Source organism: Megalopta genalis, chromosome 13 (genome assembly GCF_051020955.1).
Source record: "Megalopta genalis isolate 19385.01 chromosome 13, iyMegGena1_principal, whole genome shotgun sequence".
In the NCBI taxonomy this organism is placed as follows: Eukaryota; Metazoa; Arthropoda; class Insecta; order Hymenoptera; family Halictidae; genus Megalopta; species Megalopta genalis.
The window spans coordinates 12,145,046-12,160,633 of NC_135025.1; the positions used below are offsets into that span (position 1 = coordinate 12,145,046).

Consider the following 15,588-nt stretch of genomic DNA (forward strand, 5'->3'; position numbering starts at 1 on the left):
CTTATATGTCTCAAAATCGGCCAACTTTTGTCTGTAACGTTTTTTTCTTTTTTGGCAGCCCCGATTGCACTGCGGATGTTCGACAGAGTTGATTTAAGTGGGACACCCTGTGTATAGGTATGCAGGAACGTCGAAGCGTACGTTGCGGAACGTTTTTAAATGTTGAATAAAAGTCCGGCCGGGAACGTCAGTGCGAAACGAGTTTGGCAGCGCTTTCAGATTCACGGTGATTTAACACTTCGCTCTGCCGCGATAAATTCGGCGATCTCTTACTCGAGACCCGGTTTCGATGTTTAGTGCTCGTTTCGTGTCGCGCTGAATGTGCCGCGTTCAACAAAAAGCCCGGCAGGTTTTTTCGTAGATGTTCCTCCCTATTTTTTTCTTTTTTTTTGTAAAAAAACGCCGACACTTTTTTCGGCGAAACAATAACACGTTGGGAAAAATCCGACTGCTTGTTTCGCAATGGAGTTTTATGAAAAATGGCTGGCCTATTGGGGAAACAATAATATAGTTAGATGCGGGAAAAATCTGTTTTTAGGCGACGTGGTGAACTGTTTGGAACTATGACGACTATTTCGGGGAAACAATAGCGCATTTAGTTCGAAGAAATATATTACTGTTGCTTTTTATTAATGATTTCTTTTTTGGGGTTTTTTTTAATGGTAACTCTTTTGGAGAAGCAATGATCAACTTAATTTCAGGGAATGTCTGTTTTCAATCGTGATGAATTGATTCGAAAAGTTTCGACTCTCTTTTGAGAAAATAATAGAACATTTTGTACGAAGAAAATTATAACCGTTTCTTTAATAATGAACTGTTTTGAAAAGTGGCAATTTTTAATAATACGCTCAGTTTTGGGAAAAATCAATTTTCAGTCGCGATAAGCTGTTTCAAAAATTTTCGATTCTTTTGGGAAAACAGTAACACATTTACTTCGAAGCAAAATCCGACTATTGCTTTAGTAGTGAATTTGTGAAAGAAAAGAATGGTAACTCTTTAAAAAAAAATAATATGTTTAAAAAAACGTCGGCTCTTTGAACGAGACAATAACACATTTAGTTTAAAAAAAGATCCATTCTTTGCTAATGAATTAAAAAAAAACAATGGTAACTCTTTTGGAGAAATAATAATACGTTTAGTTGAAAGAAATATCTGTCGCGATGGACCGTTAAAAAAAAACGTCAACTCGTTTGAGGAAACAATAGCATATTTAATTTAAAAAAAGATCCGACTGTTTCGTCAACAAAACCTTTTTCTAAAAAAAATGGCTCCTGTTACAGGGAAATAGTAGCACGTTTGTCCGACTGTTCCTTTCTTTTTCGACCGAACCGTCTGCTTTTTTCAGCGTCGATCTCGGAGAATCTACAAGCTTTTTTTCAGGAATTGACGATGCATTTGTTGATCAAACAGTAGCTCGATTCCTCTGAGTCTGCTCTTCGTTTTTCTTTTTTTTAGAAAAAAAAGAAGCGAAGAGAAATGGCTTCGGTCATTCGTACTGCGGATTTTTCAGCCGCATTTTTTGCAGTCGAGTCGAGCGAAATTGAGGTTTATATTTCTCCGCAACGCTTTAAAAAGTTTATTCACTGTATCAGATCGACCGGCTGCCGCGCGATCGCGTCTTCTTTTTTTTATTTCTCATTTTTTCGCGGGCCGCGTTCGACGGAGCTGCTTGTTCGTTAGTAATTGACTACAAGAAAAAGCAATTTGATGCTCGATAGAGATCCACGCTTATCCCGAAGGTTAAATATTGATTGCGGCGATGCAGTTACGTACTTCATTTCCACTTTGAGAAGTACAGTCGGGGTTTAGAAATAACACGAATCGAGGTCTATGGAAGTTCTAGCATCAATTGCACTTTCTGACTTATACTATTACCGACGGCCTCTATGTCGCGCACAAAAGGATAAAACTTCTCTGATAATTATATTAAAAAATATAGAGTACGCGCGCGCTTTGTCGCGTTAAGGTCGCTGTGCTAGCCGCGGCAGCTTATTATAAAATATGAAAAATGCTTTCGCAGTGAAACAGTGAGAACCGCGGCTACGTTAAAAAATGTTTGAAAAACCTCTGCGAAGGAAGCTGCTTTAGTTTAACAGCCCGTAACAACCAAATTTTATTTGAGAGGATACTGAAAATATATTCTCATTACGAATTGCGAATCTGGGCCAACTATACTTTTCTCGCGTTCGCAAAACGATACTTTTTATTCTTTTACACCCATGCCCCATCAAAATTTATTATTTCGACTATGAAAACGCATTTATCGACGTTTTCGGCGTTGTTAACAGTCTACCTATCAGCAGTTTTCTAGTAGTGCTTTTAAAGCCGAAGAATAAAATAGTTAAGAATTTCTTTAAAAAATTGCTCGAAAATTACAATAGTATCATTCCTAATCCATCGAATTATTTAGATCAATGTAATGTAACAAGTTGTTTCTGAAATTGTTATTTAGAAGAGGATCATGGAACTTTTCTTAGACACGGTTCAGTCATTGAATTATTTACTTCCGGTAAGGAAAGTGTTAATTTGCGTGTACGTATAAATTAATTTGCGAAATATTTTCTTTTTTAACGAAACACTTTTCTGCCTTCAATAGCTACAGAGCAGAGTTTGGTAAGAAAATAATGTAATTAATGATTAATGATTATAACTCATTAGTTATTCTAACTCATTTATAATAATTTACATTATTGTAATTTATATTATTATAATTTATGCTATTGTAATTTATATTATTGCACATTATTGTAATTTACATTGTTATAATTTATGCTATTGCAATTTACATTATTGTAATTCATATTATTGTAATTTATATTATTACAATTTATATTATTGTAATTCTTATTATTATAATCTATGCTATTGTAATTTGTACCACTATCATTTTCATTATTAATAATAAATTTATTATTAATAATTAATTCATATTCTTATAAATCATATTAATATGAATAATCTATTATAACAACTCGTTGTAACTAATTCATGATAATTTCTAATAATTAACAAGTTATAACGATTAATCATTTCTCAGCTTGTTTATCACCCAACTCTGTGGCAAAGCCGGAAGCCAAAAATTTCAATTTGACAGTACCGCTGATTAAAGATTTAACGAAGTAACAATTCCAGCGAGAACAATTGTTTGATCGACCCTTGACCGAAACCGTTCCGCAAACTGAAGTTTTAATCGATTTGCCAGGAAAGTTGCCGATCCCGAGTCCGCGTGTCGCCGGAAGAACATGTCAGCAAATCTTTTTCGACGCGTCTCGCAGAGCGCGGGTGGAACTTTCGCGCGTTTTGTCCTCGTACTTCTTCCGGCGCGGAAATTGAATCCGCGGATCCCCGTTTGCAGGTTCTTTAGCGACGCGAAGCGACGCCTCGCCGATTATTCAATCGAGAAAAGTTTCGTTCCATCTCGGCTCGGATCCGTCAGAAAAATGGAAACTGGAGTTTCAGTTGCCGGGACTCTTGAATAAACCGTCGTTTAATTAGACGAACAAGTTCTTGCCCCGTTTCTGTCGCAGCAATGTTGATCGAAAGTTCTTTACCGTCAACAGTCGCCCGATAGAGGCGGAAAATTAATATCAACGTATCGCGTTCACTGCAATGTCGTCAGCGGGATAATAGAATTAATTTCATTACATTAATTTCATACGTTAATTTCGAATTATTACGACTGTTAAATGAGGAGAGTTTTTCTTTGGTCTAATTTGTGTTTCTTACAATTTTAACCGAGATATAAGCTTTATAGTATATAATTTCTTATATAATTTCTATTACATATTTTAGTATATGTTTTTTTTTTGCACAGAGATCCACAGTCTACTAATGAGCAGTACTGTCAAATTGAAATTTTTGGCTTCCGGCTTTGTCACAAAGTTGGGTGGAAAACAAGCTAAGAAATGATTAATCGTTATAATTTGTTAATTATTAGAAATTATCATGAATTGATTACAATGACTTGTTGTAATAGAATATTCATATTAATATAATTTATAATAATATGAATCATGATAATAAAAATTATAATAGTACAAATTACAATAACATTATAATAATATTAATTATAATAATATAAATTACAATAATATACAATAATATGAATTACAATAATATAAATTATAATAATATAAATTACAATAATATACAATAATATGAATTACAATAATATAACTTATAATAGCGTAAATTATAATAATACAAATTATTATAAATGAATTATAATAACTAACGAATTATAATCGTTAATCATTAATCAGATTACATTTTTACCAAACTCTGCTGTGTAACTATTGAAGGGAGAAAAGTGTTTCGTTAAAAATGAAAATATTTGTGCAAATTAATTTATACGTACACGTTATAATGACTTGTTATAATAGAACGTTCATATTAATACAATTTGTAATAATATAAATAATAATAGTACAAATTACAGTGATATAAGTTATAATAATACGAATTACAATAATATAAATTATAATAAAAGCTAGTAGATCGAATTCATGTATAGTCCTCGCGCGACAGAAAGCCACCCCTTTTTATTTACATTCCCCTTCTTACTAGCTGCCCCGCTGTCGTAGCTATCGGTCGCTATTGGCCGAAAACGGTGGCGGCAGCAGTGGGAGGGGGAATGTAGACACAAAGGGGCGCCTTCTTGTCGCGTGGGGACTATAGATTCGTACAGTTTTTATTAGAGAACTCACCACGATTGTGTACACTTTGATCACAATTTTTGTATCTTGTTAGGAAAAACAATTTCTCTGGTTGCATCGTGAGATTTTCAGTTGTTTTATACGTGAGACATTCCTTCTTTAAATCTCTCGGGTAAACTATTTGTCACAGCTTCTTCTGAAGCTGAAGAATATCTTTTTCTATTCGCGTTTTTTTTACATACGATCCCTATGAGCCGCACGAGAACAGATTTGCGTGTAATTTATAGAAACATCTCCCGCGAAAGAGTCTGTAAAGTTGAAAGAATTTGTAAAGTGAAACCGGTCGTTTTGACCGCGGTAGTTGTGGTGGTAACAGACTCTGTTCTAAATCATGGTCGCGAGTCCGAGTTGGTATTACAAGGTGTGTATAGGTTCAAGCCGGAGGTAAGAGTGGGTAGAAAAATGCGAAAATTGAGTGGAGGGAGAAGAAAACAGGCGGGTAGCTTGAGAAAGCCAACGCGGGAGGATATGAAAATATTCTTGCCACTTTGCAGCGCGTTCTCACAGTTCACATTTTCGTGTAACAGCCGCAATTTTCGAGAAAGAGTTCGCGTAGACGGTAAACACGAGTGGGACCAGTGAAAACTGCAGGAATAGTGAAGCAAGAAAGAAAGAAAGAAAGAAAGAAAGAAAGAAAGAAAGAAAGAAAGAAAGAACGGATGCAAAATGGAGCGACAATTTTCTCAAAGTGCCACGGCGCATTCAAAGAGTTTACCAACTCTTGGGAGAAGTGTCTTGCGAGAGAAAGTTGCTGGAAAGATAAATCGAAGAGAGTCAAAAATCGCAGGAAGTCGGGATTATAAGAGTTTTTAGAACCTCGAAACGTCATTTCTTTGCCATTACTATAATCGTATGCTCCATCCATTTCGACTGACGCCTCAATATTGCTCTAGATAGAAGATATTGCATACTCCAGAAGAGTATGTATTGAAAAAAGAATATATTAACTCTTTGCACTCGAAGCAATTATAACCGTAAATCTAAAATAATTTTTCTGATTTATAGTATTTTCATTTTATATGACAAAGTGCATTTTATGGATATGAAATTGTGTATTGTGACTTGCACAACAGTTACACTTTTGACAATTTTTTAAATCTAAACTTTGTTAACACATATTCGCCCGCATGACGAAAATTCGCCATTTCGCAAACAATCACCAATAACCAAATGACGAAAATTTGTCATTTGAATATTATAGAAAATTTTTGTTCCATTGATTCTAAATAAATTAAATGCAACATTCCCCTTCATAGTGGAACATGTTTCGAACAGTACCATTCGCTGAAGAAATATTAGTTATTTATAAAATTAAAGATTCGAAAATAATGTACTTCATCTAAGAAAAAAGAGGATAATAACTTTGTGTTTTCAGTAATTCATTTCGACTTTTCTGTGGATTTAATATCTTTTTTTAACTTCAAAAAGCAAAAAAAAGATTAAAAATTTATATATGAAGACAAATTTGTTTTATATCATTTTCCAAAATTTCACTGAAAAATATACGATTTTCAACAAGTTACGTTGTTTTTATATAGACCATATCATTTCTACAGATAGTGTCCAAAAATGAGCCATTTTATTTTGTGAATGGTTGTGCAAAAAGTGTTCGAATGAATATGTGTTAATATGAAAATTATTTTAGAACGTGATGTAACAAATTTTAGCGGTGTCTCAGAGACACCACTCGAGTGCAAAGAGTTAATACTTATGCATGTAAAATTAATTTATTTACCATCTGTATCAGGTTTTATTGAAATTAATCTAAAGTTTTATTAATCTCGAAAATAAACGAGATTAATTTATAGTATATACGAGCTAATTTAATATAATTTTTGATATGGCATAATAATTATTAATAATTAATTAACTGCGCAATGCGATTCGCCTTTATTAATATCTAGACTTTTCAGGAATGAATTCAATTTGTACATTAAAATTTTATTCTACATACTCGTTAACTTTCATTTCGATCATTTTGTTGTCAGATCAGTGCAAATACATAAAAAATCGGTACGCCCGTTAGGATGAACACCCTATACACACTTCGATTTATTTCGATTTTCTTTTCTTTCTCTCTTCGTATATGTTCACGCAATTGTTATATCAATTCTCTTTCCTTTCTATTGCTTCTTCCACAACAAAGGTTTCTCCTAGCCGAATACACGACGAATAAATAAATAATGATTATTATTGAAATGGGAGGAACTTTTCGTCACCGAATCGCGAGCGAAAGCTGCAGGAAGGCTTTCTTCAACGGCTCGCGGTATTATGGACAATAGTCTCGGAGCATATTTCGGGCTAGAGTCGTTCCGACATCGAATAAATAATTCGCCGAGGACACGATTCGCCGGCTCCTTCGTGAAACGCAGAAACGCCGGCTCGGTCGTGAATGCAATTTTAATCCGGCAACGGCGCGCGGCGCGGCGGGAGAACGAGTCGATTTAGCCCTGTTCCTAAAACGATAGGCCAGCACTCTAGGCCCGACCGATTCGACTCGGCCCGGCCCGGCCCGGCCCGGCTCAGCCCGGGGTAACCGTAACTGTTGTGTTCGATCGCGATCATCCGACGGAATCCCATTGCCGCGGTAAATCGGAGGCACCGATGCGGGCTCGAATAATCGGCGAATCAGACTGATTGATTAAACACGGGCCACGGACGTTCCCTATTGAACGGCGGTGCGGTGCGGTGCGGTGCGCGCGTGTGCTCGCTCGTCACGGCGGCCGATCGATCAAGAGGACGCCTCTCGATAGATCATTGATAGCCGCCGACCGAGAGCGCGACCGAGAGAGCCAACGGTTTTCCATCCTTTGTTGCACCGAACTCTCTCGATCCGCGCCGTTTCAACGTTTCCACTGTTTCATTTTTTAGGGCGCACCTGGCTGCACCGTTTCGAAACCGTTGCTCCGCGCTGCCGGGTAATTCAGTTCGGTTTCGCGTTTGTGTATCCATTCTCGCCTCTGATCGTAAGCGAACGATTTTCTTGGTTCCCGAATTTTTACGCGGTTTTAACGAACGTTCTGCCGCGGTCCACGGACGTGCAAGAAAAATCGAGTCGTCGTGCACGGGTTGTTCACCAGAGGTGAATCCAGTATTAGATTTATAAGGCGATGCGGTAAAAAGATTGAAGTAATCGAGGTAATTAACCCCTTGACTACGGCAGACTTTGAGACACGTCAGCCGTACCATACGGCAGAAATTGAACTAACATTGAACGAACTTTTGGGTAGGGATGCATTTTTGTGAAAACATATTTCAATATTTGAAAAACTAAATTTCGCTACGTGAAAATAATATTATTTATCTCTCTGAATCGAATTACTATAAATGTTACAAATTTAATATTAATGTAAAACTTGTTTCTCGTCTAACTGAGATAAGATCTATCGAAATAAATATCGATAAAATTTTCTGGGCGTCTATAGGCGCCCTCCGTGTCAGAAAACAAAACTGCATCGAGCGCCTATAGGCGCTCCGAGTGTCACAAACGCAAAATTCCTAAGCGCCTATGGGCGCCCACAGTAGTCTAGGGGTTATGTAACGTGAAGAAATGGGCGAACTAGTGGAAATCAATGCGGTGAAAATGATTGAAGCAACAAGACACATGGTATTATCGTTAAAAGTAGGAGCATGATTCAGAAGAAAGAAGAACGCGGACGCAATTATGCTGATGTAAAAAATGTTTCATTCTTGCTGTCGGATGATCGAAACGACTAAAATCAAAAACAATTACTTTACTTTCTTAAAAAATACAACCTATCCAAGAATAAATTGCAGTTCGCACGATTCTAACAATTTTTGCTTGACATCGATATTTAATAATGAAACAGTTAATTAACTTTTTTACAAAATTTTTGCGAAAATTACCCGAAACTTCAGCAAGCTTTTAAAAAGCTACGAAAACTACCATGATCTCGTGAAAAATGATCCCCAACTGAAAATTAGTTCGAAAATGAACGAAAATTAGCCTAAAAATCTTGAAAATTAGCAAAATCATCGCTACGTTCTTTAAAAATTTCTAGAAAATAAAGATAATCTTGATTAATCTATAGGAAATACAAATAGTCTTCGGAAATTCTTGGACACGAATGAAACGATTGAAAAATTAAACGCAAAGCAGTGTGTATTACAATTTCTTCTTTAAAAAAAAGAAAAAAAAAAAAAAGTCCGCGTCCAAAGGTCGGCATTCTAATTTAATTAATTTCATACATGCTCCCCGAATTCCTTGTCGCACGAGTTAAAAATGTTGCGCCGCGATGTGCTTCCGCAGTTTCCGCTCGAGAGTTGAGAAAAGGACGACGGAAGTTCCGCGGCGAGGTGAAAGGAAAATCGTTGGGCGCGTTCACCTCTGTGCAAGGTTTCAGGGTCGTTAAAACGGTAGCAGGGTTAGAGGCCCGTTCCGTGTAATTAGCGAGTTAGCCCGTGGTCCGAGGACGTATTCTGACGGCGAACGATGGCGGGCCGGCCCGCATGTGGAGCATTGTGTCGAGCCATAGGACAACGTGCATGACACACTTCCGTGTGCACGTATATCGATTAACATGAAATATTTATAGCAGCGGCACAGGCCAAGTGGCCGATCCGGCCTTCCGCGAGGCCTCTGCTGACCTCCCGTGGGACGTCCTCGACTTCCACCGGGTCTCTCTCTCTCTCCCTCTCTCTCTTCCTGTTCTCGCCCCCGCTCTCCCGCGGATTTTATTACCGGACTGCGGATCTTTGCGCGAGACAACCGTTTTTCCCATCAGTCGCTTAAAACTTTTTTTATGAACCCCCGCTACGCGATTAGCTTTAACGACTCCGTAACAGCCGTGTCCTGAATTCATTCGATTTTCTTCATGTGTGTTTCTGTATCTGCTTCGGTCGCATCAATATCGATCCTCTTATCATACTCTGTTAACACATTTTGCACTCGACGCTATTTTAACTCTAAATCCAAGATAGTTTTGGATACAGTATCTCCATCTTATTCCAAATTGATGTATCTCAAAATTATGTTACTTCCGGAAAATGAGGGGTTCCTGAGGTCATTTGAAGTAACTTTCTCCTTAGCGAAAATGCAATCCGCGGCTTCGTTTACGAGTTATTAACGAAAAACAGTGACCAATGAGAGGCGAGATCAGCTGGCGCGAGATGGCCGAGCCAATGAGGGTCCGCTTCGTCCGCTCGTTGCCTCGGCCGCCTTACGTCACGAGAGTCGACCTCGCCTCACATCGGTCAGTGTTTTTTGTTAATAACTCGTGAACGATGTCTCGGAGAAAATTTTTGTAAAGGAAAAAGTTGCTTCGAATGACCATAGGAATCCCTCAATTCCCGGAAGTACCATAATTTTGGGACTCTCTGTATAATATAAAAATCGTACATGCGTCGAAGCACAGTTCCGCTCATTGGCTCGGCCGTCAGCCGAGCTCGCCTCTCATTGGTCAGTGTTTTTCGTTAATAACTCGTTAACGATTTCTCGGAGAAAATTTTTGTAAAGGAAAAAGTTGCTTCGAATGACCATAGGAATCCCTCATTTCCCGGAAGTAACATAATTTTGGGACACCCTGTATGGCTTATCAGCGCAAATTATGCAGACGAAATCTAGTCTATACAACAGTTATACTTTTAACAGTTCTTTAGAGATAAACAAATTTGATAATGTAAACATTGTTTTTAGAACGTCATGTAACAATCTTGAGTGGTGCTTCAGAATAACCATTGCAAAGTGTTAATTCAAATGAGTTAACTCAACTGAGGAAATTAGAATTTCAATGGAATGTTCGTGATTGTTGGTCGAGCTAGACTCGAGTCCAGCAATATAAGATTGTGTCACAATGTGTGACGACCGCGATGTCGTATTTCACGCGAAGAACGTCGCATGAATTTTATGAATTTAATTATTGAAAATTGTGACACGCACGATGTTTAGAGAATTTATAGCCTTCTCTTTGACGATATTTTTATCACATTTTATTTACAAGAGAGGATACGATGTATTTTATGCGATAAATACAATAAATATAATTATGAACGCTGATAGCGATCGCGTTAAAGAGTCGTAGCACGTTGAAATAGTTTGATGTTCGTAATGATTATGGAGACACTTCCGTTTGTCGCTGATGTTCATCTTTAGTGCCGTCTGCCTATAGGCAGCGTTAAATTAGAAATTATATATCTGTCATCATTCCTAATATCATTCACAGCTATGTTTTGATAGCGGCGACTAGATTGAGTTTATTTAATCCTTCTCACGATTTTTATGATAATATGTGTGCTTGAATTAAGACATTTATGTAATAATTTCTTTTGAAGGAGACCAGAAAATTTCGACAATTTTCAAGTAAAGAATGTGAAACTTTCACACAAAACAAGACATCGATATTTATTGCGAGTGTATATTAAGTGCAATTGCAGAATATCAACAATAGTAAAATTTAAATTTAATGCGGATTTTTCTTTTTTATTGCAGATTACGTAAGACAAGCGATTAACGACCATATTTACTGGATCATGTTTAAATTCTTAATATTTATTAGGATTTTAATTAATATTAATATATGTAATCAATATTAATATATTTAATTATAATATTAACATATTTAATTGATATTAACATATTTAATTAATATTAATATATTTAATTAATATTAATATATTCAATTGATATTATTATATTCAATTAATATTAATAAATTTTAATTTTTCATTCTCAATCTCGTTTACAAAATTTTCCTGACATTCTAAGATCTTTTTGGCGAATGTTAATTACTAGTCAGCGGATTTTACTCATTCATAATAACAATGACGAGGTTATATACGAAACTACAAAGAAAACTAGAACAGTTTAACGGTATCGTTATAAACTTATTACAATCATCAAAACGTGAAACATATTTTCAATCTTCCTAGCAATCCTTACAATTATCTTGGACAATTTTTATTTTGCACGAAGATTGTTTATTAATCGCTCTAGTCTAACCTAACATGGTCTGTTTATCAATTTCTCAGTCTTACCGCGGTCTATTAATTAGGCCACGCTTTGAACTTTGCACATTAGCCCTTCCGGCCGTTTCCACGGAGTGTTTCCTCTAAATCCGTGGAACGATCGATCGCCGTCGAATTCTTCCTTTTTTCGTGGCGCCCCTTTATGGGTCGCACGATGAGGATCGGGAGCCGCGAGGAGTACGGGATTCGATTCTTTTTCGATCCTCAAAGAGGCTCCCCCGTGAAAGGACGTGGCGAAACTCCGATTAATAATCTGTAAGGGGCTTGGTAGCCAGGTCGATTGAAAATCGATGTTACCGTCCACGGCGGAGCCTCGCTTTATCGCGGCGTTCTTCGCTCGCGCGGCCATAAAACGAATTAACGTTTAATTCAATCAACGGCGACGTCACGCCCCCGGCGTGTATAATTTAGCGGCGGTCCAATCAGCGATCTTGGACGTGCCTCGAGTGTTAGGCTCTTGACGAGTGTGTGGCTGCGATGCGAGGCAGACGTTCGGGTTTAAATATTATTAATATTATTTCATTAATATTATTATTATTTAAATATTTTCTGAACATAATTTACGTTCATTTATTACCGTGCGTGTACTTACAGGTGAAATTTACAAATTGTACAGAAACTAGGAAAGAGGTTCTGTTTGCGGTTTTGATTTCATGCGTTTATGACAGAAATTAATGAGTGAAACTGAGAACAGTGAAAAGATTAAAAAGAAGTAAGAATTTTGATGTACTAATTTCAACTCGTTAAAATGATTAAAGAACTTGATAAAATTATGAAAGTATTGGTTAAAATTATTAAAGAACATATTAAAATTGTTAAAGAACTTGTTAAAATTATGAAAGTATTGGTTAAAATTATTAAAGAACATATTAAAATTATTAAAGAACTTGTTAAAATTATGAAAGTATTGGTTAAAATTATTCAAGAACATATTAAAATCGTTAAAGAACTTGTTAAAATGATTAAAGAACTTGTTGAAGTTATTAATAAACTTATTAAAATTATTATAGAACTTGTTTGGGTTATTAATGAACTTATTCAAATTATTTATTATTATTAAAGAAATTGTACAAAATATCAAAGAAGGAAAGAAAATTATACTTGGCTTATTTGTGTTGCAATCGAGGCAGAAAGTTTTTATTTTTCACAAAGATCCGCAGTCTAATATTCACGTTTACTAAAAATACCTATAGAATTGTTACAGAGATTCTGACTTGTACGATTTTAATTTAAATGTTTGCCAGCATTATTTAGTAACACATCTTATACAGTGTGAACCCCTTCGGTCAAACTTTTCATAAAATATACGTATTTATTTTTAATTAAAACTACTGCAAGGGGAACGAAATTAGATGGATTAATGAAGTCATGGTTAGAAACTGAATTATATGAAATCATCCCCTTCTTGTTCTCTACACCTTCAAAACATAAATAATAAAATAATAAAAAATTAATAAAAATAAATAAAATGAATAAAATAAATAATAATAAATAAAATATATTATAATTAATAAATAATATATATACAATAATATATATATAATAATATATATATATAATTATAATTAATAAATAAAATTAATAAAATTAATAAAAAATAATAAAAAATAATAAAAAAATAATAAAAATAAATTTTTAATATTTGATGGTTACGAATAAAATTAACAATTAAATAAAATCACAATTGTTACAAGAACTCTCAGAAGATAATAAAAATATAGAAATTGACAAGGTTACAGTTTAAACCCCAGTATAAAAAACATCCCCATCATTTCTGCATAGAGAACGAATTTTTTTCCAAAATGATCGTAATTGAAACAATAATTAATAAACCATCTCCTGAAACACTAAAAACACGTAGATCATCGCGATCGCTCTAAGAAGATACTCTTAAAAAATCATCCCCTTCTGCTTGTCCTCTTCGCAGCCAACAAATGTTCGCATCTAGCATCATGAATCCACAAAAATCCACTAAAATAATGATAGACAGTTCCGCTCGGCGGTTTCACTTTTCAAAAATCGTCGAGAATTTTACGCGTTCGATCGCAGTACCATAAAATCCCACTGAAATAACAATTTATAGAACGCTCTCAAAGTCCATCGAAACTCCATCAGCCCTGTCCTTTTAGAGGCCACGAAATTTTATTTTCATCGTCGCCGAATTACCCCCGATAAAATAATAAAACAGCCCTGGAAATCACTGGACTGACCCTGGTGTCCCGGCATTTTAATGGCGATGCGTCGTGATCGGAATCCCAGCCGGATCTATTCCGGTGAAGGATCGAGAGAAAGAGAGAAAGAGTGAAAGAGTGAAAGAGAGAAAGAGAGAGAGAGAAAGAGAGAGAAAGAGAGAGAACTCTGCTGGCGTTCGATCGTTCCTTAACACGGCGTCGAAACGGTGCCTTTGCTGTTTCGAAGCAGTGAATGGAGAGAAGAGGGTTGCCAGTGGAGTCTATTCGACATCGCACTCGAGTTCTGCCCGTCGATCTTTTTATAGCGGCATGAATCCGTGATTTACACCCGGCCGCGCCGTGACGGGCTCGAATATTTCCGGGGACGGAAAATATTTTCGTCGGACTCGGTCGAAGTGATACACCGGCTCTCTCTCTCTCTCTCTTCCTCTCTTCCTCTCTTTCAGAAAGAAGTCTATCATTTTGTCTTTCTTTCTCTGTCTCTCTCCGTACGGCTTGAAGGCTCAACCTCGATTCCCAGCATTTGCAGACTCACTCTCTTTCTCTATTTATCTCTATCTCATCCAGGTGAAACGCTGTTCTTTTTTATCCTCTTCTATTTTTTTCAACGATGTTACAGAGCTGCTGTCGAACAAGACGGGTCACATGATCGGCGTGTTCGAGAAGCTGGGCATGTTTTACAGCGACTGTTTGGAATTCAAGGAGAAACCCGTCAATTTTACACCGGGTAAGTCGATGCTCTTCGTTTTGTTGCTCTTCTTGCTCTATCTCTCTTTTTCTTTCTCTTTCTCTCTTTCGCTCTCACTTGTTTAGTCTTTTCTTTCTCTCTTTCGCTCTTGTTTTTTAGTCTTTTCTTTCTCTCATTTTTTCCTTTACTCTCTCTCTTTCCCTTTCTTTCTTTCTCTTTCTCTTTCGCTCTTCTTAGTTTCTTCACTCTCTCTCTCTTTCTCTTTCTTTTTCACTTACTGTCTCATTCCATTCCTCTTTTTTCTCTTACTGTCTCTTCCTCTCGCTTTCTCTCTCTCTTTCTATTTCGCTCTTTTAATCTCTTCCCTTACTGTCTCATCCACCCCTCTTTTTTCTGTTACTGTTTCTTTCTTTCTTTCTCTCACTCTCTCTCTTTTGCTCTTTTTAATCTTTCTCTCACTCTCTCTCTTTTGCTCTTTTTAATCTTTCTCTCACTCTCTCTCTTTTGCTCTTTTTAATCTTTCTCTCACTCTCTCTCTTTTGCTCTTTTTAATCTTTCTCTCTCACTCTCTCTCTTTTGCTCTTTTTAATCTTTCTCTCACTCTCTCTCTTTTGCTCTTTTTAATCTTTCTCTCACTCTCTCTCTTTTGCTCTTTTTAATCTTTCTCTCACTCTCTCTCTTTTACTCTTTTTAATCTTTCTCTCACTCTCTCTCTTTTGCTCTTTTTAATCTTTCTCTCACTCTCTCTCTTTTGCTCTTTTTAATCTTTCTCTCACTCTCTCTCTTTTGCTCTTTTTAATCTTTCTCTCACTCTCTCTCTCTCTTTTGCTCTTTTTGCTCTTCATCTTTCTCTCTCTCGTTTTTCCTTCTTCCTTCTTCCTCTCTCTTTTCTTCTCTCTTACTCTCCTTCTCTCTCTCTCCCTCCCTCTATTTTTTTTCTCCAACTCTCCATCCAGCGAGAGCTCTCTTTTTACCCTCTCTCTGTCTCTGTCACTTTTTCTCTGGTGGG

At 36.3% G+C, this 15,588-nt stretch overlaps 1 protein-coding gene and 1 long non-coding RNA gene across 3 annotated transcripts in view; one reads left to right on the forward strand and one right to left on the reverse strand.

Annotated features, from left to right (window-relative positions):
• LOC117224888 (neprilysin-1) overlaps positions 1-15,588 on the forward strand; it is a 323,108-nt gene that overhangs the window by 96,028 nt on the left and 211,492 nt on the right. For both annotated transcript variants that reach the window (XM_033478087.2, XM_033478088.2), the window contains exon 5: positions 14,511-14,618. In XM_033478087.2, coding sequence (XP_033333978.1) covers positions 14,511-14,618 — 108 coding nt within the window. The remainder of the gene's footprint in view (positions 1-14,510; positions 14,619-15,588) is intronic.
• On the reverse strand, positions 395-6,775 carry LOC143260462 (uncharacterized). Its single transcript, XR_013034682.1, has 2 exons — positions 4,707-6,775; positions 395-488 (listed from the first exon to the last, which is right to left on the reverse strand). It is a non-coding gene; the product is annotated as an uncharacterized LOC143260462 (long non-coding RNA).